Source organism: Panthera pardus, unplaced genomic scaffold, assembly GCF_024362965.1.
Source record: "Panthera pardus isolate Hobbes unplaced genomic scaffold, ASM2436296v1 HiC_scaffold_13, whole genome shotgun sequence".
NCBI lineage: Eukaryota > Metazoa > Chordata > Mammalia > Carnivora > Felidae > Panthera > Panthera pardus.
In genome coordinates, this window is record NW_026526688.1 from 163534382 (window position 1) to 163562330 (window position 27949).

At 41.7% G+C, this 27949-nt stretch overlaps 1 protein-coding gene across 10 annotated transcripts in view; it reads right to left on the reverse strand.

The window, feature by feature from the left end:
- The window catches only part of DCUN1D4 (defective in cullin neddylation 1 domain containing 4), an 83174-nt gene that overhangs the window by 12090 nt on the left and 43135 nt on the right, over positions 1 to 27949 (reverse strand). For all 10 annotated transcript variants that reach the window (XM_053901590.1, XM_019412269.2, XM_019470196.2 and 7 more), the window contains 3 exons: positions 18987 to 19057; positions 13158 to 13249; positions 5971 to 6079 (listed from right to left, as the gene is read on the reverse strand). In XM_053901590.1, coding sequence (XP_053757565.1) covers positions 5971 to 6079; positions 13158 to 13249; positions 18987 to 19057 — 272 coding nt within the window. The remainder of the gene's footprint in view (positions 1 to 5970; positions 6080 to 13157; positions 13250 to 18986; positions 19058 to 27949) is intronic.

Sequence of the window (27949 nt, forward strand, 5' to 3'; positions counted from 1 at the left end):
ACTATAGCCTTGGTGGAGAGATGTCAAAGAGCTCATTTTACCACTTTCTGGTATTGTACTATAATTTATTTCCTGGTACATTAAAGTATAAATGAAAATATTTAACATATGCCATTGTTATTTACAACAGGGAATATTTAAGATGTTAAAACGATCAGAAAGTTTCATTTCTATTGAAAGTTTGATTTTTAAAAGGTCTGCTGTGTTAATTACGCATTATTACCTCCAGGAGTCATGTTTTAGTAGGAAAAAAGAAAACGTTAGAGGGGGGAAAAAGAAGAACTTGAGTTCTGCTTCTAACCAAGATGCAGTTAAGAGAAATCAGATTTCCCCTTTCACTTCCAACAACCAGAAAATTGGACTGAATATATGAAGTGATGCCTCTCACACACTGGACAACGGACCATGACCACTGAGAAAAAGGAGACAGGAAGTAAGCCCTATGGTGATCCCAAATCACTGTTGGGATACCCCTCTGAGGCCAGAGCACAGGAGGGGGAACCCAAACCAAGTCCAGTGGTCTTGCTGAGTTGGAAAAGACAAGAATTCAACGACACAAAGGTGGTTATAGTTTGTAGGACAGAATACCAAGGTGGGACCTACACAGAGAGGGATCTAGACATTTACAAAGTGTCACCCTAGTCATTGGCCAAGGACTTCTCTGTGTCTGTGCAAGAGGAAACTACCTGAGTCTGGGGAAGGAATCACACTGCAAACAAGCAGGCAGGGTTCCTGCAGGGTTAGGAAGCCCCTGCATTCCTACCAGCTACAGTGAAAGGACCTAACACACATGGCCTGGGGTAGAATCCTCAAAAAGAGTCTTACGGTGAAGCTGAATCACCCCTAGACTGACAGCAATCTCCAAGTAACTATAATTACACACCAGGAAAGTTTTTAAATCAAACCTTATTTAAAGGAATACTAGAAAACCCTGGAACCAACAACATAAAATTCACAATATCCAGCATCCAATCAAAAAACAAAGAAACAAAAACTACTAGGAATGTAAAGAACTTGTGAAATACGACGCACAATCAGGATAAAAATTAAGCAATAGAAAGAAATCCAAAAACGACATACATGATGGTACCAGAAGATAAAGTTGTTAAAACAACTGTTATAAACATGTTCTAGATATTCAAGAGGTAGGAGATATTATCATATAATGAGGAGAGAAACATAAAAAAAGGCTCAAAAGGAACTTATAAAGATGAAAAACTACAGTACTTAAAATTAAAAATACACTAGCTAGGATTAACAGAACTAGACACTGCAGAAGAAAAGATTAATATTAGCAGATGTAGCAAGAAATATTACAAAGGGGATGGGGGGGGACCCAAAAAACTGAACGTGGCATCACTGCCTTGTGGGACGGTATCGGGCATCTAACCTAGGTATAACTATAATCCCAGACAGAGGGCAGAGGAGAACGGAAAAAATGATGAAGAAACAACAGCTGACCAAGTTCCCAATCTAATGCAAACTATATGTCCAAAGATTCAAAAAACTAAACAAACCCTAACCAAAATAAATATAAGGAAAATTATGCCAATGCATATCATAATCAACTTGAGGAAAAGCAGTGAAAAGAGAATAAAATACAAAACAAGACACTATGTTCAAAGGAAAAATGAACATCAGACTTATCAGAAATTATACGAGACACCAAGGGAGAGAGATTGTTAAAAGTACTGAAAGAATATTAGATAGTCAATCTAAAATCTTTTACCCAGAAAAGCACGTTCTAAATTGAAGGCAAATTAAAAGCTTAGAGAACTCATTACCAGAAAAGCTGTACTATGAAAAATGTTAAAGGGAATTTCTTGGGTAGAAGGAAAATGATACCAGGAAGAAATTTGAATCTACACAAAAGAAATAAAGAGCACAAAGACGGAGCATCAGAGATATTTTTGCCTATTTAAAGCAAAAATGGTAACAATGTATGCTATGGGCTGAATGTCTGTGGCTCCCCCAAAATTCGTATGTTGACATCCTAACCCCCAAGGTGATGGTTATTAGAAAGCGTGGCCTTTGGGAAGTGGTTAGGTCACGAGGCTGGAGATTAGTGCGCTTATATAAGGAGACCCCAGAAGCTCCTTCTTCCTTTCTGCCATGTGAGGTTACAGTAAAAAGACAGCCATTCAAGGATCAGGCTCCAGGCAATCACCAGATACCTAATCTTGCTGGCAACTTGATCCTGGATCTCCCAGCCTCCCTTCTACAGAAATAGATTCCCGCTACTTAGTCTCTGGTATCTTGTTGTAACAGTTTGAAGAGACTAAGTAAGACAATATATTGTGAGATTTATAGCATACACACACACACACACACACACACATATATATATATACATATATGTATGTATGTAAAATGTACAACAGCAGCAGAAAGTATGGGAGGGCAAAATGAAAGTCTACTGTTATAAAAGTTCTTGCATTATACATAAAGTAGTAGAATATTATTTGTAGACTATAAAAATTTAAAGATGTATATGTAAAGCCTAGAGCAACCACAAGAAAAATGAAACAGAGATGCAGCTATTAAGACAATGCTGGAATGGAATGATTAAAATGGAATCATTAGAAAAAGCAAACAAAACTCAATCCAAGGAAGTCATGATAAAAAGGAAAAAGAAACAAAACAGATAAGACAAATAGGAAAAAAATACTATAGGAGATGTAAATTTAACCATAGCAATAATTACATTCAATGTACATGGTTTAAGCATCTCAATTAAGACAGGTATTGTCAGACTGTGTATATGGTATCTATAAGAAACTATATCCTACCTATAAGAAACCCACTTTAAATAAAGACACATGGACAGGTTTAAAGTAAAAGGATGGAAAGAGATCTATCATGCAGACTTTAATCAAAAGAAAGCAGGAATGGCTTTATTTGTCTCAGACAGAGCAAACTTCAAATTAAGGAATATTACCAGAGATAAAGAGACATTTCATGATGCTAACATGTCAATTCTTTAAGAGCACAGAACACCATGAAGTAGATCTAAACCTAGTATCTGCTTCAAAATCCATGATGGAAACAACAGGAGGAACAGAGCTGGAGAGTTTAACAATCCCCTCTCAGTGACGGGCAGAGCCTAGCAGGCAGACATCGGGAAGGATACGGAAGACCTGAAACAACACTATCAACCGACATGACCTGACATTTATAAAACACTTCCCCGAACAGCAGCCGAATATTCATTCTTTTTATGTGTTTTACACATAACACATTCATCACAGGAGACCATTCTGGACCACAGATGAGGTCCCCATACCTCTAAGTGAACTGAAATTACACAGGGTATCTTCTCTGACCACAACAGAATTAAACTAGGTATCAATAACAGGAGGCTTATGTGGGAAATCCTAAATACTTGGAAAATAACACCAACAACACACTTGTAAATAACCAGTGGTCAAAGAGGAAATCACAAGGGAAAACAGAAAACATTTTGAACTGAATGCAAATGAAAATACGTACATCTCAAATCTTGTGGGATACAGCTAAATACACCAAAGCAAACCAAAGGATTCAATAAAAAATCCATCTTAGGGGCGCCTGGGTGGCTCGGTTAAGCGTGCAACTTCAGCTTCGGCCGTGATCTCACCGTTCGTGGGTTTGAGCCCAACATCGGGCTCTGTGCTGACAGCTCCGAGCCTGGTGCCTGCTTTGGATTGTGTGTGTGTGTGCGTGCGGGCGCGGGACTCTCTGCCCCTCCCCCGTTCACGCTCGCTCTCGCTCTTGCTCTCAAAAATAAACATTGAAAACAATCTTTTAAATCCATTTTAGAGCATATTTTAGCCAAACTGAATCTATTTGGCAATGATTAAATATGCGTGGTATTCACCTTCCATAAAGGGGCTTATTAATTCATTGGTAATGCTCACCAAAAGCAAAGACCTCTGCTGGCTGTTACTGAGGATGCGAAGAAAGAGAAGACACAGTCCCTGGCTCGGTCTGAGAAGACGAACGCCTGTCGTACCCAGACGCCACGGCCGAGCCGGAGGAGGTCGCCAGGATATGCAGCGAAGGCGCACGACCCCCCAGGACAGGAGGACCCGGGAGGCTGGGCCCAGGCACCCGACGCAGGAGAGAGCTGGGAGAGCACCAACAGGACTCGGGCAGAGGCCCGGAGGGACGAAAGGCAGAAAGCAGAAAGGCCAAAAACGGCGGGCGGCAGGTTCAGCTGACTGGACTTCCCCGCAACACAGGTGCCGTGGGACAAAGGAAGCCTGGGGTGACCGGCAGCCTGGACTTGAGGCCAGAACCCGGGTCTGAGTCCTGGATCCACTGCCGCGGACAGAGTGACCACGGTGCAATGTGTCTGCTTCTCCGAGGCCCACTCTCCTCCTCCGTGAAGTAGACCGAAAACGCCCCTGCCTGTCACTCGAGAGGCTGCAGAGCAGCTGCAGGGGGCGCATGGGGAAGCCCCACGTGACATCCGGGCACCGGGAACTGAAGGCTTCGCGGAGCCAGAAGGCGGCCCAATGACCCTGGGGCCGAAGGTGGAGGAGTGGCACCCTGCTAATGTGATGCTGGAGGGGACGTGACAGAGCCCGGGAATCAGGGGACCACAGCAGCGCAGGCAAGGAGGACCGAGGGCCTCGATCGGATCGGCAAGGCTGCGGTGGAAGGCGCCACAAGAGGCGAGCAAAGGAGTCCCCGGGGCACAGGCTGCGCTGACGGACCACGGCCGGCGACGGGGCTACGGCAGATACGTGGGCAACTCTGGCCCCCAAACAGAAAAGCTGGAAAACAGGGCTTACTTTGGTGAGAAGGTAGAACGCTTCTACACAAACTTTACCAAACAGGAAGAAACAGCTGACTTTGGGAGGAAAACGATCTCGCGGGATGAAATACTTAATCCTACAAACTGTGTATCTATTCTAAAAGCATCTGGCAAATAACTTCTACATACGATTACGCTAATGCCATTTAGTGGAACACTGTATTTGAATTTCACCATACCACTTCTAACATCTATAAACTTTCACGGGTTGGGATTTTATGTGAAGGTTACGACAAATGCAAAAATGCACAAATGAGGACACCACAGAGAACTACTCATGTGCTACCGCAGATGCACCAGAATTCACCATCGGGTAAACCTCTGGTGCGGAACTAGCAGAGCCAAAGCACGCAAGCAGTGAAAAAGACCAACATGGTGGTAAGAAAAAAGGGAGTCACCTGACACTGAATTCTCTGCTTTAAATCACAATCGATCAATCAAGCCCAATGCCCTGAATGCACCAAACACACCAACTTAACAGAAAACACGACACCGCTCTTGAATGGAGTGTGACCGTGTGGGCTGTGGACTGCGGGCGAATGAACACAATGCCAACTGGTGCCTCAGAATCCACTGCCTACGGTGACGAGGCTGAAAAACTGAGCCTTCATTTCGCTCCAGGAGAACCGCGGTCACACACTTAGCCCAGCCTCACGATGTGACCAACAAGATGCTCACTTTTCAAAATGACGCCTGGAAATTAGGGTTGAATAATGTTCATTGCAATTAGCTTAGGTCAGAAATTCAAACGATTTCCAAATACAATACAGGAAGTGAAACAGAATCAGATCTGCAGTTTAGTCCAGTAACTCAATGGGTGAAGGTTTGTTGTTTCAGGAGAATGAAAAGCTCTTCTAAGCCTATCTAAAAGACATTTAGAAAAGTGTCTATTACATGCCAGTTTATAAATTACTTCTAAGCCAATAGCAAGAGCTATTCAAGGTCTGGCACCATAGCTTTTTGCTAACAAACTACATTTTTGCCCAGAATCAGGGTTAGTGTAGAAAGCGTACATGTAGAAAGAAATCCTAACTAGCACCCTGGGAGTAACTTACTCAACCTTCTTTGCTTGCAGCATGTAAAAACAAACCTCAAAAGGCAATTAAAAAAAAAGGGGGGGGGGGGAGGGCGGGAGGAGAGGGAAACATCTGGATAGGCTCCAGAGAACTCACCCGTGCAAAGTCAAATGCATATCTGTAAATAAGTTTAAAGTTTGTAGAATCATTTAATAATGATCTTAAGTAATCCAAAGTATTTCTGAGCTTTTCTGTTGTATCACATCTAGAAAAACAGAATAAAGGCAAATTATAACCTGAGTTTTTTTTCTTAACTGGGGCAGTAACATGAAACAGAATACCAAAAGACAATAAAACCCTGGAGTTGCAACACATTCAGGATGACCCATTTCCCTACGTTTTTGATTTTTAAAAATTTCAAATGTACAGAAAAACGGAAAGAATAATGAACAAGCACCCATATACCCATCCCCTCAGTTCATGACACACATTGTCACATTTGTGCTCTCGTGTGCACTTTTTTCCGTACCACTTGAAAGTAACTTACTAACATGATGCCACTTCACTCCTAAACACTTAAATACCATCATCACTCCTAATATTCTACCAGTGTAAACTTTCTTAGCTAATACACAACCCATATACAAAGTTCCCCAGTGTTCCCTCAATTTTCTTCACAGATGCTTTTTCTTGATCCAGGATCCAATCAAGGCTCACGCATTGCTTTTAGTGGTCATATCTCCTTAGTCTCCAGAAGGGTGTCACCTCTCTTCTTTCTTGACAATGCCATTTTTGAGAACGGTTGTTTTGTAGAATCTCCGTTTGTCAGATAATTTCCCTCTGATTATACTTAAGCTAAATGGTTCTGACAACACTGCTTGTGAGGCCCTTCTCAGTGCACCCCATGAGAGGACTTGTAACGTCAGTCTGTCCCATTAGGAGCCACGGTAAATGGACTCATTCAGTTAAGGTAACATCCCCCAGATTCTCCATGAACAGGTATTTTCCCTCCTCTGAAACAGTATGTAATCTGTGGGATGATATCTTGAGACTGTGAATCTTGTTCCCGAACAACCTTCCATCCGGTGGTTTTAGCCTCCACTGGTGATACCACCTGAATTGGCTTTGCATTTGAAGATGCAAAACGGTGATTTTTCGGACTCTACCACCCTCACCGGCTTAAGTTATTCTATAAAGAAGAGTTCTACGCACCACCTTTCGCGTTTTCTGGACTTAAGGATTTTTGCTTTTGATTCAGTGTTATAATCTTTTACCGCCTTTATTCTTTTTGGTGCACAAATCGTCCTCATTTGGGCAGTGGCCCATTCAAGCTGGTGCCAGTGTCCTTCTGACATGTGCCATCAGTCTTTGAGCACGTCCTTGCTTATGGTACAAGATATTCCAGCTCACCTTGTACTTTCTCTACCCTAGACTTGAAATCAGCTATATCTTCAGGGAGCTTTGGTGATGAAAACCTGTTTTTACAGATAAGGGACACACTGTTTATTTTTCCTAAGGAAGCAGACTGATTGGCTAATTTTACAAACTAATTTTCTGTTCCTCGTATCTAGCCCTTAAAAATGAGAACCAAGAGTCACCATTTCCATCAGCAAAATCAAAGCTTTTCAATGCTGGACGTGCTTTCTTGTGTTCCCTGTAGGGCTTTCACCTACCACTAAGCATAAGTAATGCACAGTAAAAGTATTATCAACGTAAACAGTTTATATACTTTATAAACTAAAATACTGTTCATACGTTCACATCACAGATCAGCACACTGATCTATCTTTAGCAATAAATTTGTAAAGGTTTCTTTTTGTAGCTAACTACAAAATAGTCCCCATAATCTACTGAGATAATAAAATACCTAAAAGTCAAAAATTAGAGTAAATGTTTCACTTCTATGAATCTACAACAATTTAGAATGTGCTGTATTTCTTCTGGATGTTTGAAAACTGAAAAAGATAATAATTAGACTGTTTTAGAAGTCAGAAAAGGCAGGGGCGGCTGGGTGGCTCAGTCGGTTGGGCATCTGACTGCGGCTCAGGTCATGATCTCCCAGTTCGTGAGTTCGAGCCCCGCGTCGGGCTCTGTGCTGACAGCTCAGAGCTTGGAGCCTGCTTGTGATTCTGCTGTGTCTCCCTCTCTCTCTGCCCCTCCCCCGCTTGCGCTCTGTTTCTCAAAAATGAATAAATGTCAAAAAAAAAAAAAAACTGTTTTAAGAAGTCAGAAAAGGCTTCTTTAAGGGACTGAAATGTTAGCTAATGGCCACAAGCAGAAACAGGATATTTCTGGAGCAGAGGGTTTTCCAGATAAAAGGAACAGCATGCGCAAAGGCCCAGTGGCAGAAGGGAGCATGCCAAGCTCAAAGACTAAAGAAACCCACTGTGACCAAACGGAAGAGAGTAAGAGGGGAAGTGGTTCCAGGATAAGGCTGAAAGGGAGGTGAGGCCAGGCCATAAAGGGTTTTGTGGTCCATACTGTTTTTTGTTTTTTAAATTGAATCCTAGAAACACTGGAAGCCACCTCCAACCATGGGAGAGACCACAATCAGGCTTGCATCTTGAAAAATTCACTCTGAATCTCTGTGGAGAAAGGCTGCGGAAGAAAAAAAAGAGAGATGCCGATAGCCTAGTTAGAGATCTAGCGCCAACCCCCAAAAGAGGGCTGGTAGAAGCTAACAGGGCACACGAGAAAGCAGGAAGTTGGAGTCTAGGAAGCAGGAAGGGAGCAGAGCCTTCTCCGCACTGGGGACTCTTCTGTATGGTTTGATTTTTTACTGTATACATAAATAACTAATGATACTTTATTAACAATATGGCAGAGGGTCAAAGAGGAGAGAAAGCAGCTAACCCCGAAACATTTAAGGCCGAGGTCTCTCCTCTTCACTGGAAAAGGAAGGTTAAGGACCAAAGCCACAGGAAATTGGCCAGATTTTGGCAGGGGGTTTAGTTTAGTCCTGTCCAATGAGAGGAAGAAGAACAGATGTCTGTTTCAACAGATTCAAGGGCAGAGAGCACTCATTTAGACATCTGCTACATAGCTAAAAGAAAATAAAGTAGCCATGAGTCTTTGGGTAGAACCGCAAGGCAAAATGGAAGTTCGTTAGCATGCCTGGGAGTCTAGCTGCCACCCTGGCAAAAGATGTCCCCTGAAAGACGTTTTCATTTGTCTTAAGACGCTCAGAGATCCTGTCTGGAGTATAAAGCACAAAATACCAAAGTAAAATTTTCACTTCACGTATGTAATAAAGACAGTTACACATGTCAGAGCTATTACCATCAATAAAGAGTTTAATCTGCTTTAAAAGGGGCCCTGCCCCTGGGCGCCTGGGTGGCTCAGTCGGTTAATCGTCCCACTTCGACTCAGGTCATGATCTTGCGGTTTGTGAATTGGAGCCCTGCATCAGGCTCTGTGCTGATGGCTCAGAGCCTGCTTCGTATTCTGTGTCTCCTCCTCTCTCTGCCCATCCAATGCTCATGCTGTGTCTCTCAATAATACATAAACGTTTAAAAAAAAAAGGGGGGGGGGGAGGGCCCTGACCCACAGAGCCTCTGGAGTGACCCCCAGCAGGGAACACGCCTCTGAGTCACCCAGTCCGAACTACAGGTTGCCATCTAGTGGCCACTCAACAAGATCAAGTGAAGAAACTGGCTTGTCGGGAAGTTGAAGCAAACCAGCCCGGGACTTCAGGAAGCAGCCACATCTTCAGCCTCCCCCCTGCCCCCTCCCCCCTCCCCACCCCCGCTTTCCGGTGTATCACACGTAAGAAAACTCCTGTTAGTTTCTGACTGACATAGTGCCACACCACTCAAGAGCACTGTTTTCCAAAACAAAACGTGGCCACACTGTGGCATCGTTTCTTCCGTGACTTCTGCTCCTGTTACAGATTCAGAAGCACCAGAAATCGGGACGGTAAGCACCAAAGGTTAGAACCAAAAGGAGTTCTCCATTCCCTGGGGAAAGGCCTTCACCCCTTCACTTAGCCAAAGGTATTTTTCCAGCCAATCCTCACGTCTATGCAAAGTAAGCTACAAGTCTAACACACTTTCGTTTAGCTTAAACAGCTTTATAAGTTTGATTCATTAGAAGTAACCTTAAACCCACGTGTTGGAGCAAGGCGATAAAACAAACAGTCCACTGAAATGAGTTGTGCCTTCTCCTGACTGAGAATGAGCTACAGAACGTGGAATGAGTGGAATGAACGTACCGCCCCCCCACCCCCGCCAGATGCCCTCCGTCACTCCTTCCAGCACTTCGAAAACACTGGCCCTGGTGGGGCTTGCACACAGCTCGCTCCCCTCCCCAGTGTCCAGGAGACGGAGTTCTGAGAGCCCAGGTGGGAGTCACAGAGCATCGCTTCCCTTTCCTGGTTCTAGACGTGCTGCCAGAGCCACCCAGGGAGCAGCAGAGCATAGTCTCCACTCCCTCTGTCCAGTAACCATTTTCTTCAAACTTAGCATCTTAATCAAATATTCTATTATAAATACAGGGATTGTCACATACACTTTAATTCCAGATTGAGCTCAAAACACTTCACTGGACAGGTTTAATGAAACCAAAAAAAGGGCAAAAAAGACAAAAACCCAAACTAGAAGACAAAACAGGCAATTCAGTAGACAGACTACTTTGTATCTCTAGAGCATATTCGTCTCTGAGTATTCTTATTTACCGGGTGTGGACACCTTAAAAATACAGTACTTATGTAATCAATTCGAGAAGCATAAAGAGAAGTGGCCTTACTATTTTTGGATCTGTTGGCTGAACTTTGCTTCTGAGCCCCTGCCCCAAAAGGACTGTCTTGCTCGTGAGTTTTATTTCCCCAGGATGTAGAATACTGCAGGTGGCACATCGCTGCCATCCAAACACTTGCTGAACAAACGAATCTAGGGAGGTTAAGGGAGGGGGAGTGGAGGTTCTTAAAACTTGCAATTCGACTATTCTGAACTATAGAGAACCTTAAAGGTTGTTTTGAGTAATGATCTCTTCCTCATTGATGAGGAAACCAGTCTCCGAGTTTCATATCGCACAAGAAGAAAGCAGGCTCCTCCCTGCCCTTAGAGTGGACCCAGCTTGTCACCTCATCTTGAACTACAAGGACCAAGTGGCAGTACCCTAGAGGAACCCAACTGCCCGCGTGTGTGTCACACGGAGTGGCAAGCAGGGTTCCCAACAAAGAACCTACGAGGTGGGGTCCCTGCAATTCCCCTCTGCCCTCCCTGAACTTACATAGACCTCCCAGGAAACTGCATACTTCCCAGGTGGTGTGGCCCTCAAAACGCAAGGGAAAGACCCGGCAGTGTATAACATTCTTTTGTAAAGGCAAATGTAAAAAATAATCTAGAATTACTTAAAAATGGATATTATAGCCTCTTAAGACAAATGAAAATGTGCCCGAAACATACTAATGGTGCCTCCTCTGAAGGCTTGAAATAAAATCTTGATATGGCCATGCATTCATCATTACACGGGCCCCCCTTTAAAAAGTGCAGCCATTACGTGCTGTATTCAGAAGGCAGTAAAGAAAGGCAGGGGGGAAACAGTGAAAGTTAGTAGACTTAAAATTTTTAAGGAGATGTTCCCAACATGACAAACGTAATTTTTAAAGAGATTTCAGAGGACTTAACCCTAAAATTCTAGAGCATGATGACAGGAAAGTGTATGGCTTTAACTAAAACTCATTTGCCATCAGACAACAGTTGTTAAAGGAAGAATGTGACTTAAGAATCAGAAGTCTTGGGGCACCTGGGTGGTTCAGTCAGTTAAGCATCCAACTCTTGATTTGGCTCAGGTCATGATCTCCGGTTACGATCAAACCCCACGTCGGGCTCTGTGCTGAGTGTGGAGCCTGCTTGGGATTCTCTCTCTCCCTCTCTCTCTACTACTCCCCTGCTTGCTTGTGCTCTCTCTCTACTACTCCCCTGCTCACTTGTGCTCTCTCTCAAAATAAACATTAAAAAAAAAAAAAAAAAAGAATCAGAAGTCTTAGGTTTTCTTCCCATTTCTGCCACTTACTTTAACACATCATGTATCCCATGTATCCCTTCTAAGCCTCAGTTTCCTCATTTGTAAAATGTGCAGGATAAAGCCTGATTTGTCTTCCTCACAAGGAAGGCAGCCATGAGGCTCAAATGGAAAAGCAGCAAAATGACTTATGAACTACTCAAGCATGGTGAAAATAAAGCATTGTTATCAATAACAAATGGATAACAATTTTGGCAAATTCCAAAATTATTTGAATGAAACCATAAAACCATTTCCACTCCAATTTCAATCCAGTAAATGTCAAAGTCTATTATTCCTAGTAAAAGTAAAAAAAAAAAAAAAAAAAAAGAGTCATTCCGTAGATCAAAGTTACTATGTTAATAATCTGCTCTTCATCTTCAGGTACCACTGAAATATTTACTTACCCATCTCAACTGTATCCTTCAATTCAGAATACAGAGTAACAACTGTTTACTTGAATGAAACTTTGTGTGCGTACACACACACACACACACACACACACACACACACACAATGAACACATAAAACCACCGTTTTTTTTCTCATTCTGGGTAACACAAATAGACTCTTTATTATTATTTTTCAACCACTGGAGTAATGAAGTTCCAATTTTGCCCAAAGGTAAAATCAGAATATATAAAATACATATTTTCATTTATAAGTTAAACTTCAGTCAACTTTTTCTCCCTAACTGTAAACCAGATGCTGATAGGCCTTTGCCTTTTAAGCTCTAAGCCTGTGCTAACATGACAGTCACTAGACACACATGGCCATCAAGCACTTGAAATACAGTTAATGCAAATTGAGAGGGATCATAAATGTAAAATATGTACCAGATTTTGAAGACTTAATATGAAAAAAAGAATGTACAACAGCTCATAAATTTTGAAAATATTGATTACATGTCTGAATAATAAATAATATTTTGGATATCTGGAGTTGAATAAAATATATTAAAATTAATTTTACCTGTTTCTTTTAACTTTTTTTTAATGGGACTGCTAGAAAATTTAAAATTACATATGTGGCTCACATCTGTGAGAAGAGGACAGGCTGGTCTATTTTCTATTGGGCAGCTCTGCTCTAGAAGAATACTAAAATAAACAATACACATTACATAAAGATTATAATTACAAAACTTCATGCATAATGTCTTCTCTTCATCATGAAAATGGGATTTGGCCTTTACACCTATAGCCACAGGTGAAGTTTGCCAGATCACCCGGCTTTCCTGCAGTCACCCAACCCAGGCTCCTGACCCGCCAGGGAGGAGGCAGCCAGCTGGGGAGTGCAAGGACGCCACCCCGCCTCCCGACCAGGGCAGCCGCGGGACTTACTGTAGAGAAGTCATTCCTTTTAACCATTCCTGCAGAGTAAAATAACCCATGTTTTGTGCATCCAATTTCCAAGCTAGGACAAGCATAACTACCTGTATAAAAACAAACAAAAAAACAGACCAATCAAATCACAACGACAGATCTCAGTAATTAATCATATTAACAACTCTCCAAATGCTCCTGTTCGCCACAGTTTAGTCACTGAAATATCAACAGGGTAACTTCAAAAATGAGTTCTAGGCTGGGAAACATCCAAAAGTTTGGTAATTCATCTGCTGACAAGGGCTTGGGGAGACATGAACTCTTATGATGCAGAATGGTGGAAATGTAATGCCATTAACCTCTCCACAGGGCAATTCTGCAATATTTATCAAAATTAAAACCAGTGTTTGACTCAGCAATTCCACTTAAGGAAAGTTATATAACTTATACCTGTGCACGAACACAAAGATGTATATTCAACAATATTTTCTGCAGAATTATTTATAGCAGCAAAAGACTGAGAACAACCAAACATTAATCAGGGACTAAGTATATACTTCCTTGCTGAATACTTTCTATACGAAGGAATACTATGCTGCCATTAAGACAAATGAAGTAGAGTTATCGGTACAAATAGGGAACGATCTCCAAGATTTAGTGAAAAGAGCAAGCTGTAGATCAGAGGGCTGAAAAATAAAAAGGGAAGTGGGGAGTCATATACAATAATGCAGCTGTACCACAAATACATTAGTGTTTGTGAGTTGAACTATACACACTGAAGAAAATTATTGTGAAGTGGCCCAACATCCCACTTAAATAGCGCTGTGCCTGGAATGAGCACAGGATGAGTGACAGGGCCCAATCACTTCTCAGCGGGGCGCCACTCTTGCTTTTAGTGAATCTTCTGAAACTCTGTAGGCATCAGGAACTGTAACAACTCTAGTTTATGGCACTGCTTGTCACTTAGCTGCTTTAGAGAAAAGATGACACAGAGATACTGCCAGTGAGTTTAATAAATACCTGAAGGAGTAAAGACAAAATTACATTTCAAAAGTGCATCTAGCTTCCAACTATCCAGGGCTCTGCAGAGGGAAAGAGCTGAGGCCATCCATCCAAGAAGAGGGTAAAGAAGAGGGACAGGGATTTCCGAGGACCATCCTGCCACTCTGTGGGACTGCGTACCTCAGGACATCGTCCACACCTAACGGACATCCAAGTCCTGACCTGGGGATCACATATTCACTGCTAAATGGCTACATCTCCATTTGTTGTAACAAAACAAACAAACAAACAAACAAAAAATCAATGGTAAGAAAATAGATCTGTGAAAATTGGCCAGGGACTAGCATATTCCACACTTGGCAGCTAATGTGATTTCTTCACACAGGACCTGAAGGCCTCATTTCGACGGCTGGAAGAACCAACCCAACCATTAATCTATCACCCACGTGCCCCACTGGGTCAGATGGCGATGGTGGTAAAAGGAATCGGGATGATGTAACATGAAAAAAGTAAGGCAAGCAGTCAATTAGAAATCACTCCAGATGATTTAATTGGCCTCTGAAAGCCACTACACAAATTAAGTACTGCAGAACAATACTATTTAGGAGGTTCAGAAAGTCGGTCCTTGCGTTTGCCAGCAAGCTAGCTTGTGGACTAAAAATGTCCAGCTTTGTCTAATTTATAACTGCAAGATTAATGAAAAGCTTTCTCTTGATGCTGACTCTATGGTTTTCCACGTTAGAAGTGATTAGCAGTGAGAACCCACTGAATCTCTAAGCCCTTTCATCAAATCTCAATTAAATCAGTACATATCAATTTTTAAAGTCACTAGGTTTTTTAGATTAAACAATCTAGATTACTAGGTAGATTACTAGCACTGATTAGTAAACCAATGTTTCTACATATGCACACCATCACAAAACAGCATTGTTTAATAGGTTAAAAAAAATTTTTTTTTAGTTTTTTTTTTTAATGTTTATTTATTTTTGAGACAGAGAGAGACAGAGCATGAACAGCGGAGGGACAGAGAGAGAGGGAGACAAGACACAGAATCTGAAGCACGCTCCAGGCTCTGAGCTGTCGGCATGGAACCCGACACGGGGCTCAAACCCAAAAACCACGAGATCATTACCTGAGCCGAAGTTGGAAGCTCAAATGACTGAGCCACCCAGGCACCCCTACGTTAAAAATTTTTTAACTTAAGAGACCCAAACTTCCCCAAAAGAGCACACATGTTCTTCCAAATATTTACACATTAGTGGATTTCCCCTCATCCCTCAGCTTTTCTTGGAATTCTGACTCCCACATAACAATTTACCTAGGTGAAATAACCCCCATTTTCAGTTTTAAAAAAACTATTTTGAGAGAGAGAGAGAGAGCACGTGTGCGCATGGAAGGGGCAGAGAGAGAGACAGAATCCCAAGCGGCCTCTGAATGGTCAGCACTGAGCCGGATGTGGAGCATGACCTGAGCCAAAATCAAGAGTCATATGCTCAACGCCTGAGCCACCCAGGCGCCCCTAACCCACATTCTAGAACTCAAACTTCCTATGTTCTCAAACAATATATATACTAAATGCTCAGTAAGAAAGATTTAAAGTTCCACATAAACACTTGTTAAATTTAAAAAAAAAATGGTTAGGGCACAGAAACACACACAAGTATGCATGAAATGTGGCTAAAAAGTCAAAGTAGATATTCACGATGAGTATTTCTTTACACAAAATGGACTTTTCTTATGGTAGCTAATAAGGAAGCTAATTAGGCAAACAAAAGGTTTTGCTGTGGCCGTAGTAAATGACAGTAGATTTGAATTTTACAAACCTGCTTAAATTTCCTAGGCTATAAATATCAGGCAAGGTAAAGCTTTTAAGTACTTTAAAGTATTTGAAAGTGCTAACTCAACAATGAGGACAAGGCTTTAAAAACAATTTTACTTCTTATTTTTCAAATGTTAACATTTCTGAAATTGGGATGCATTCCAAATGGATGCATATCAGAGTTTATTTAGCAACATTTTTTCTTTCTTAGTGATGATATACAACTTCTATTAATGGCAGCTGAGAACTGAAGTACAGTAATAAATACTTGAGAATAATCTTCTGAATTCAGTTTCCTAGTCTTCAATGTGATTCAACATGTTAAGTCTAGTTCTATTCCTAAGAGGAGAACTAAGGGACACCATTGCCCCCCAAAAGGATAATAACAGCAGCTCTCTGTTACGGAGTACTGCTATTTGAAGAACTGTGCCTTTCTTCAGTTAGAATCAACACCAGCCCTCCCTCCCACCTGACAGGCCTCCGGGCCTCTGAGAATAAATGTTCACACAGTGCCTCTCACACCTGCAGCCTGACCCTGGCCTCCCAATCTCCTCCCTTTCTGGCCCTGTTGCCCACCTCTGATCATATGCTGATGACAGTCCCCTGGGCAGAACCTTTGGGTCTGGAGCACCTTGGTAGCTCAGTTGGTCGAGCATCCAACTTTGGCTCAGGTCATGATCTTGTGGTTCGTGAGTTCGAGTCCCACATCAGGCTTGCTGCTGTCAGCCTGTCAGTGCAAAGTTCGCTTCGGATCCCGTCCCCGTCCTGTGTCCCTCCCTGGCTTGCGCTCTCCCAAAACTAAATAAAAATTTAAGAGACAGAGGGAGAGAGCCTTTGGGTCTGCTCTCAGGTCCAACTCACTCTTGCCCTTCTTATTATTCAGTCCAGAAAACACTCTGCCAACGTTGGCCCAGCTGTCATCAGGAAACTTCTTTCATAAGCCAGTGTTTTGGGTTTTTTTAATCTTTTTTAAAAAATGTTTATTTTTGAGAGAGACAGAGACAGAGACAGAGAGACAGAGCACGAGCAGGGGAGGAGCAGAGAGAGAGGGAGACACAGAATCTGAAGCAGGCTACAGGCTCTGAGCTTTCAGCACAGAACCTGCCAAGGGGCTCAAACCCACAAACCACAAGATCATGACCTGAGCCAAAGTCGGACGTCCAACCAACTGAGCCACCAAGTGCCCCTGAAGTGTTCTTTTCTATGCTTATGACTAGTCTATGGGCAAGATCAGACAAAATACTACTGGCAGTTCTCCCCAAACCTTTCTAACAAAATGAATAGTTCATTAAGATACTGAACTAGATCACATTAAAATAAAAAACTACAGGGGCGCCTGGGTGGCTCAGTCGGTTAAGCGTCCGACTTCGGCTCAGGTCATGATCTCACAGTCTGTGAGTTTGAGCCCCGCGTCGGGCTCTGGGCTGATGGCTCAGAGCCTGGAGCCTGTTTCCGATTCTGTGTCTCCCTCTCTCTCTGCCCCTCCCCCATTCATGCTCTGTCTCTGTCTCAAAAATAAATAAAAACGTTAAAAAAAATTTTTTTTTTTTTTTTTTAAATAAAAAACTACAGGGGCGCCTGGGTGGCACAGTCGGTTAAGCGTCCGACTTCAGCCAGGTCACGATCTCGCGGTCCGTGAGTTCGAGCCCCGCGTCAGGCTCTGGGCTGATGGCTCGGAGCCTGGAGCCTGTTTCCGATTCTGTGTCTCCCTCTCTCTCTGCCCCTCCCCCATTCATGCTCTGTCTCTCTCTGTCCCAAAAATAAAATAAAAAACGTTGAAAAAAAAAAAATTTTTTAAAAAATAAAAAACTACAAGACAAAAATCCACGTAATGAGCAAAAGGCTCTTTAGAAAATGTAAGGTGTTGGAGGGAGTTGGGAGAGGACAGAGGCATACAAATGTCAAGGGTAAGAAAAGTTTTAAGAATAAAGTGTTAAGTCTTTAGAGTTGTTTTTTTTTTTTTTTAATTTTTTAAAGTTTATTTATTTTTGAGAGAGAGACAGAGAGAGCGACTGGGGGAGAGGCAGAGAGAGGGGGAAAGAGAGAATCCCACGCAAGTTCCTCTCTGCCAGCACGGAGCCCGATGCGGGGCTCAAGCTCACAAACCGTGAGATCATGACCTGAGCTGAAACCAAGAGTCGGACGCTCAACCGACTGAGCCACCCAGGCGCCCCAAAAGTGTGAAGTCTTAATTTCTAGTTTTAAGAGCATGACATATGTGCATAGGCAGCACCTATCTTCCAAGAAGAGTCTATATGAGGGGGATGATCTCTTGTGATCTCTTCCCCATCATAAACTCATTTAGGACCTTAGACATATTTGTTAAATTGGAGGCTAATGCAATATTAAACTGCATAGTTAATGAACCAGGGCACCTGTATGCGCATAACTTTTCATTTTAGTGTAAGAGAGATGATGTAGGAACAGGAAAAAAATATTCAACAATAACATGACAATAAGAGTTGGGAAAAATAATTAAGCATATAAAATAACTTCTCAAAAAAAATTTTTAAAGGAAATACTTAAGGCCTTTATACTAAAAACCAATCCCTGAGTTAAATTTAATCGGAAGTGAAAGAGCTATGAAAGATTCTTGATAATTACAACTTACTCCAAACCCCTATGAATAATTAATTACTCAAAAATCTGGACAAACTCTACATTATGCGGAACAACTAGGGAGGGGGACAAAGGTACAGAATAGACTATAACTCGGCCCCCCAGCTCATCTCTCACAGGAGGTACACATGCCCATAACACTTTCTAAACATCTAGTTTAATTACTTTACTATCGTACCTTTTAGATACAAGAAACAAACAAGAGGAAAACATGACTGACTAGTTACACCATGCCAATTAAAACAAAAAAATTTTGCTTAGAAATCCAATTAGAATTGGAACTTGTTTCTTAGATTGTCTCACAAAACTAACACACCATTCCTTCTTTACTGTTGCTTTATTTGTCAAGGGACAAAAGACAAGAAAAATAATCAACCGATTTGCCCAACTTAATAGGCTAGACTTACATTTTCTGGTTCAACACCAATGTCTTCGCAAAATTTCTCCATGCCTTCAGGACCTACAATATCATCAGTACCTGCGATGAAATGCAATCTTACATAAATTAAATCTGACCACGTACATGATTATTACTACAGTGATATTACACTGTTGAAATATTTATTATTAAAATAAACGAAAATCAAATAATACCTACAGGCCAGAACTCCTTTCTGAAAAAAAGAAATCACCAAGTGTAAAGTGAAAAATATTCGGGAATTTCAGTTACTTCTTTAAAGGATTCGGCTCTGCACAATCATCTGTCAATGTATTGCCATGCCTCTCGACCTACGGACAGAGGCTACACATAATTTGTGTCTGAAGATAAGGCCACTTTGCTTCTTTAAAGTAGCGTACAGCTCTGCCTGATTTTGGTAATAATTTTTGGAAACATAGCAGAGAACCACATAATGTTCTTTATAAAATTAACTGGGAAATAACATAATCGTTTCTTTTACATAGAAGAAAAGCCAGTAGTCTTTTTGTTCCTGGTAAGGCCAAAAAGCCTCTTCCTCCTCGGGCCTCAGCTCTGCTTCTTCCCGAAAGAACCGCCTGCATGGTCCATCTCCACTTGACCTCCTGTTCCTTCTTTAACCACTGCGATTTGGTTTCTGTTCCTCTCTCTCTCTCCTGAAACTTCTTGCCAAGGTCACCAGTAACACCTTACCTGCCAAATCTAATCGACAGTCGGATCTTTATTTTATCTGACCTTTCTGTGGTATCTGAAACTCTGAAGCAATTCTTTGCAAAATCTGCCTCCTCCCACGGCTCGCAGAAGTACCCTCCCTCCGGTTTCCCTCCTACTTCTCTCCTCCTCTGGCTTCTTAATGTGTTCCTTCGCTTCTCCCAGCTTGTTAGATTTCATGTGCAGGGTTCCATCTTTAACCCTCGTCTGGTCCATTCTATACCTTCGCCCAAGCTTCAACCATGCTCGAGTTTCCAGGCCCACACTTTCCCCCTGTAGTTTTGGACTACCACATTACTGCCCGGCTACCTCACCTGCTGTTTCACTGCCACAGCTAAACTCAGCTTCTGTCCCAAGCCTCTTCCTGCATTTCACATTTTCAGCCATCACCTCACGGAGAAGGATCATCTGTCCATGCCAAGCCTGCTTATCCTCCTGTACTCTGTCCCACTGGTGGCACCAGCAGAAACAGAAACCTGGGAGTCACTCTGGACTCTTCCCTTCTCTTACACTCTCCACATCCAGTCAATTACCAAGTGTACTGCCCGTTTTTCCTGCCAAACACCTAATTGTACCTATCCCGTGCTGACCTGCTCAGGCTTTATTCTCTCACTCAGATGACCACAGCGGTCTCCCCAGGATCTCCCTAATTCCATAGCCCTGTACCCTCCAGCCCCTCCTCGACACAGCTGCCTAAAGGAGCCATCCCAAACACAAATCCCACGCTGGCTTAAAATCCTTCAATGGCTCCCACCACCTGAAGATAAAGTCCAAAGTCTCAACCTTACCAAATAAGGTTCTCAATGATCTAGTGCCTCCTTTCCTCTTCAGCCTCCTATCTTTCCACCTTTAAATCAAGTTTCTTGAAAATAAATGAATCAATAAATATTATTAAATGAATAAAAACTGAGACCCAGAAATACTTACCTATGGTTTGCTCTGCACACAGGTCCTGCCACACACCCAATACCAGACTGTTCTGACCTCGGCCCATCTTCCTCTCCCTTCCCCATGTTATCTGGCCAACTCATTCAGTCTTTAAGGGGAAAGCAGACGGGAGCCCTCCCGCTCTTCCTGACTCCCACCTGCAGAGGCTGGGAGGGGCGGTCCTCTGTGACCCCAGCAATGCTAGGAGTGGTTCTCTCACACTTAGCACATCTGTGTTAAGTCCCAGCTCATCTGCCTTTCCCTCTAAGTTCCTCAAAAGTAAGAGCTATTGTAGTTCTTGTGTAACCTCAGCATACCACCTGGCAAGGAGCAGCTGCTTTTATAAAATGTACTGAATAAATAAATGAATGAATACCAGAATACAGGGACCACTCTACAACCTTTCCACGGCCTCTAGATCCAGTGGTCCTGCAGCGTCCACTCCTCAATATATCTCAGTTTCACTCAGGTAACATTTACTGAAGCTATACACTGTCGTAACTGCTAAAGATGAAGAAAACATGGTCCCTGCCATCCAGGAAGATCGAGTAGAGAGTAATTTCTTTTTTTATTTTTTTAAAGATTTTTTTTTTTTTTTTAATTCAAGTTCGTTAACAGTCAGTGCAGTCTTGGCTTCAGGAGTAGAACCCATCGATTCACTTCTTACATGTGACACCCAGTGCTCATCCTGAACAGTCCCCTCCTTAATGCCCATCACCCATTTCACATATCCCCTACCACCTCCTTGCCAGCAACCCTCAGTTTGTTCTCTGTATTTAAGAGTCTCTTACGGTTTGCCTCCGTCTCTGTTTTTATCTCATTTTTCCTTCCCTTCCTGCATATTAATCTGTTGAGTTTTGTATGCAGAGAAAGGGAAACCCTTTAGCACTGTTGGTGGGAATGCAAACTGCGGTAGCCACTTTGGAAAACGGCATGGAGGTTCCTCAAAGTTCTTCAAAAACTTAGAAACAGAACTACCCTACGACCTAGCAATTGCACTACTAGGAATTTACCCAAAGGATACAAAAATGCTGATTCAAAGGGGCACATGCACCTCAGTGTTTACAGCAGCACTATCAACAATAGCCAAATTATGGAAAGAGCCCAAGTGTCCATTGACTGATAAGTGGATAAAGATGTAGTATGTATATGTCCATATATGTATATATGTGTATATACACGTATATATACGTATACACACACACACACACACACACACGCACACACACACACAATGGGATACTACTCAGTGATGAAAAAGAATGAAATCTTGCCATTTGCAACAACGTGGATGGAACTAGAGTGTATTATGCTAAGCGAAATAAGTTAGAGAAAGACAGATATCATATGGTTTCATTCATATATGGAATTTGAGAAAGATTTTATTATTTTTTTTAAAGTAATCTCTACATCCAACATGGGGCCTGGACTCACAACCCCAAGATCAAGAGTCACGTGCCCCACCACCAAGCAAGCCAGGTGCCCCAGGAGTAATTTCAATACAAAATAATAAACAGGAGGGCCTGGCTGGCTCGGTCAGTGGAGTGGGTGACTCTTGATCTCTGGGTTGCAAATTCAAGCCCCACGTTGGGTATAGAGATTACTTAAAAATATAATCTTAAAATAGTAATAATAAACCACAATAAATGTATAAAGTGGTTGTCCTCAACAAAGGATAAATATTAAAATCACCTAGAGGGCTTGTTGAAAAGTCTTATGTCATTTCTCTGCTTCAAATCCTTGGCTCCCCTAAAGTCACACTCAGGCCCTTTCCTTGTAATCTGGCCACAGCAAATACTTTTTTTGCATGCTTTATTTCCCTTGTAATCACAAATGTGCTGTTTTGTTACAAAATGTTTTGTTTCATATTTTCCAATCTGTTACCTTTTTCTGGGGTTTTCTATTTTCTCCTTTTATTTTACATGTTTGTCCAAGTATTCCTAATTGTCTTATCTTGATTATTAAGGGAATAGCTATTATTCAAATAAAAGTTTAAATACTGAAATATCTAAATAATATTTAAATATTAAATATTAAGATAATAAAAGTTACTCAAAGAAGATTACTTCATTTTTAAGCTAGTTATTTTTTGCTACATTAACACATAAACATGATACAAAATTTCATTTAAAAGTGAAAGTGAAAAAATTTACAAATCAAGTTTCCCCTCCAACCCCTCCTTACTCCTCAGAGACAACCATTTATTAAAAATTCCTGTAAGCAGCTTTCCCAAAATAACTCGTTCATAGAATTCTACATGCATATAATATATACATATTTATTTGCTGTTTCTAAGTGTCAATGAAATTTCTCTGTGGCTTTCCAGGTAGAATTTAATCATTTCATTTCCAACAAATGATCATTTTTGCCTACTCCTTCCCAATTATTTATTTATTTTTAGCTATTTATTTTTATTATTTTTTATCTTTGAGAGAGAGAGTGCACGCACTCAACAGCCGGGCTTGATCCCCCGACCCCGGGATCATGACCTAAACTAAAATCAAGAGTCGGATGCTCAACTGACTGAGCCACCCAGGTGCCCCATCCTCATTTCCAATTATTTATGCCCCTTCTTTCTTCCTTTTGTCTAATCACACTGGCTAATAATTTCCAAAACAATGGCAAATAAGCATTCCAAGAGTGAGCATGCTTTTCTCATTTTCCACTCAAAAATGGAAATACATTTTGCATGTTATCATTTGATAGGCTGCTAGCTTTGGCTTTGAGAGTGCATATACCCATGTGTGCCCACATGCACATATTATACGAATGACACAGTAATGCGTCCACATAGCAAAATACTCATATAGGCAAAGTCAGAGCAAAATAGACTAAAAAGAAAAAACTGTTTTCTCCCTTTCCTTACCAGTCAGACACGTGTCCTGAGACCTTTGTGCTTATATTTATGTATGTGCAAATATACAATGAAATCAGTTTTAAATTTATCTACACACAGGGGTTCACACTATCCCTATGAATCCTATACCTGGCTTTTGTCACTGAGTACGCCTGTAACCTTCCTGTGGGAATGTCTATACATCTCCTTTGTTAGCGGACTCTTCTTACCTTACTCCACTGCATGTATGTATGTTTCATTGTTTTTTTATTATTCTACTACTAAGAAAGAATTTTGCCTAGGAGATCAAAGAATAATTATTCTCATAAGGAAATATTCACCTATTCCTATTGTGCTAAGAGGTTTTATTTTTAGGAACAGATGCCTTTTTTTGGTACCTACTGAGAGGACTCCCTGGGAGGTAGTTGCAGATTTGAAAGAAAAAGTTACTTTACAATTCTTTTAAAATTCCTGTCTTTGGTTTCCATTCCTCCTGATTTAAAAAAGCTCTTTCCCCATAACCAATTCTTTTTTTTTTTTTCTTTTGAGAGTGAGTGCTAGTGTGCACATGCGAGCGGGGAAGGGGCTGAGAGGGAGAGAGAATCTCAAGCAGGTCCCATATCCAGTACAAAGCCCAATGCGGGGTTCAATCTCATGACCCTGGGATCTTGACCTGAGCCCAATTCATGACCCGGATTTTTAACCAACTCAGACACTCAGGCGCCCCCACTGTAACCTATTCTAGAATCTCAAGAGCCACCTGCCTTCCCCCTGTCTGTGCACAAGACCTGGGTGGGTCCCGGCTTACTCCCCCTCATCCGCCCTCCAAACCTGGCCACTGATGCCTCTCTCTGCCAGCGTTCATCCTAAAGACGATGCTTCTCAGTTTGTCTGTTTGCTGCACAAGAAAATGGGTGGAGTGCGTCATCCCAGCAAGCCCTCAAAGGATGTTTACTGAGGTATACTGTGCAGGAGTAATGTTAAGTTCTCCATGCTTTTCTCTTTTCTTCCAGATTCTGTGCAATGCCATTGTCATATTACTTGTATGCACCTGCGTCTATGTTTTTATTTTCCATTGTTATTTATCTTTTATCTATTACATTGACTTTATATCATTCAGGCTTTCTATCTCAATGCCATTCAACAGAAATAATACTGTAGACAACATATGTGATTTAAAGCTTTCTAGCAGCCATGTTCAAAAGTAAAAAGAAATAGGTGAAATTAATTTTATTTTTGTTTTTTTAAAGATAACTTATCGTCAAGTTAGCTAATATACAGCATATACAGTGTACAGAGTGTGCATCTGTGTTTTTAAAGAGCAAGTTTTTAACCATATGATTTGCAAAGGCACGACTCTGCCAAAAGTAGTATTTTATCCTAAAAACAGTAAAATATAGCCTGTTAATCAACAAGCTTTTCCATATCTTTTAAATACCCACAATTCTGCTTCTTAAAACAACGTTTCTTTTTTTGCCATTATCTTTCCCACGCACACAGTTAGTTAGATTTAGCTGTAATCACACTGTTATTTGGGATTTTGACTGTATTTATACTAAACTTATAATCCACCTGTAAAATTGACCAATCTTAATTCTAAAATTAAGAATTGAGAATTCTGCATATGTAACTGGCTAACACAAGGCGGGTTAGAAGTGAAGCAGAAGGAGAGGATTTTAAGAAGTTATATCTAAAATCCTAAGCTGTGGAATGTCCTGGTAACGAGACACCGAAGATACGTTCAGAAGACAGATAGACTGACAACACTCTAGGAAAAAGTGGTCCTCCCACTTTCCCTGCCATTTTAAGCAGGGGCCCGTAAAAAATATATGTGACCTTTTTAACGACGGCCCAAGACCCTCACGATAAGGTTTCCATAATGACACCACACTGCATCCCTGAGGCGAACAAGGCCACACTGTCCCTTTTTAACATCTCTTCCTTTGCTGACAGACCACTTGGTCACTCAGCACCTGCTCCTGGGTCCCTGATCTCATTTTAGTAAACCAAAAAACAATTCCATCATGGAACTTAATCAAAAACAGAAACTAAGAGCCTACAGTCAAGACCTAGAGAACTTCCACGATCTACCTATGTGAGCTTTAGTGTAACTTTGAAGTCAATGTTGGCACGGGTGTATTTGGCTTAATTCCTTATTCTTAGATATATTTCAGAAAGTGGGAGTTATTAGGTAAATTGTATATTATGTAAGACTGGTTATTTTCATTCTAATGAAAAGAAATGGAGCCCCAGTTTCAGATGGAACCAATCCTTTCTAAAGTCACAGAGAACTAAGGTAATCAAAGTACAGAAGGGAGTAAACCTGTAACCACAGAGAACAGGAGGAGCCCCCAGTGGAGTAAGTTTCCCTATTAAATCCCTGAGAACCAGAAATGGAGTTGATAGGGATTCTAAAAGGTGGGAGGCTGCATCCTAGAATGTGTAAAGGAGGGCTGGGGTTAACTGGCTGGGCCAAAGCTGGGAGGAGAGGGGCTCAGGCTGCAGGAGCCATGGATGGTGGAGGCAGGGTAAGGAGTGGAATGGAGAACTCTGGGAAGAACAAGGGGGCACCCATGTGAAGCAGCTCCACTACCAAGGCCTCTACCCACCCCTCCATTCACTCTGGATTAAAGTGCAGGGAGTCGGCCCACACCAGCTGACTTTTTTCTAAGGAAACAGGATTCACCACAGCTTGTGAAGTCTTCCTCATTCTAGCATCCAGGGGGCCTGTGGCCTACAGACTCATCCTACAGCACAACCTAACAGTCACCCCGGGTCATTTCACCACTGGTTTTTCTAAAATAATAATGATCTACAGTTTTTATGTAGTTCGATATTAAAAGTGAAGTGGGTGTCAGTTGGGGCTCTTAATTATTTCCACTTTCAAGGCATTGATACAAGAAAAGAAGAAAAGGGCCGGGGGGGGGGGGGGTGCTTCGTAAAAATAGGGATGGCCACACCCACAAACACTTTTTGCAGGGATGAACTGCAAGGAACCACCTGGCAGGGATCTCCAGGAACCTAAAAACTGTGGCGTAACCTTTATCCGAAATGTCACCTTCCTGAGCCAGAGAAAAGCAAACAAAAAGGAAAACTGTAGACTGCTCTCTTTTTAAAGGAAACAGAAATGTGATCACGCCATGGAAAAATTATGTTTGCTTGTAAACGAAGACACATCCACACAAAAAAATCAAAATAGCTGTGCTACAATGGTGGGATTAAGTATACTTTTTGTCTGTTTAAAACCTCCTTTTCACCAACAGACACACTGACAAGATGCTAAATGTCACTCATCATCAGGGAAATACAAATCAAAACTACAATGAGATATCACCTTACGCCGGTCAGAGTGGCTAAAATGAACAAATCAGGAGACTATAGATGCTGGCGAGGATGTGGAGAAATGGGAACTTTCTTGCACTGTTGATGGGAATGTAAACTGGTGCAGCCGCTCTGGAAAACAGTGTGGAGGTTCCTCAAAAAATTAAAAATAGATCTACTCTATGACCCAGCAATAGCACTGCTAGGAATCTACCCAAAGGATACAGGAGTGCTGATACATAGGGGCACTTGTACCCCAATGTTTATAGCAGCACTTTCAACAATGGCCAAATTACGGAAAGAGCCTAAATGTCCATCAACTGACGAATGGATAAAGAAAATGTGGTTTATATATACAATGGAATACTACTTGGCAATGAGAAAGAATGAAATCTGGCCATTTGCAGCAACGTGGATGGAATGAAGGGTATTATGTTAAGTGAAATAAGTCAGGCAGAGAAAGACAGACACCATAGGTTTTCACTCATATGTGGATCTGGAGAAACTTAACAGAAGACCAGGGGGGAGGGGAAAGGGGGAAAAAATGTTACAGAGAAGGAGGGAGACAAACCGGAAGAGACTCTTAAGGACTGAGAACAAATTAAGGGTAGATGGGGGGTGGCGGAGAGGGGAAAGTGGGTGATGGGCATTGAGGAGGGCACCTGTTGGGATGAGCACTGGGTGTTGTATGGAAACCAATTTGACAATAAATTATATTTTAAAAGAACTAAAAAAATAAAACTTCCTTTTCATAACACATTTCATAAAAATAAATGTGAACCAAGATAAGAAAGCAAAAAACTTTCATAATCAAGGTGATACGAATATGAGAAAACTCTTCATTCAGTACCCATATATCAAACACCTGGAAAAGTGCCACCCATTTTTCCTAGGGACACGAAATGTCTTCAAAAGATTCGTATTCTCATGATGTAAACATGGGAACACATACATTCTAATACTGTGTTAAGTGTTTATACTAATGTCCGTGCCTGCAAACAAAATCTAGCTCAAACTAGTTCAAGTAATAAAGGAGAATTCATTAGAAAGATACTGGGGTAGCTCACAAAACCAAAGACCTACAGGAATCAGGATCGCGTCCTTTCAAACCTTCCACCCGAAGAGAAAGAAGCCCTTCTCCCTCCCAAGCTTCAATCTGA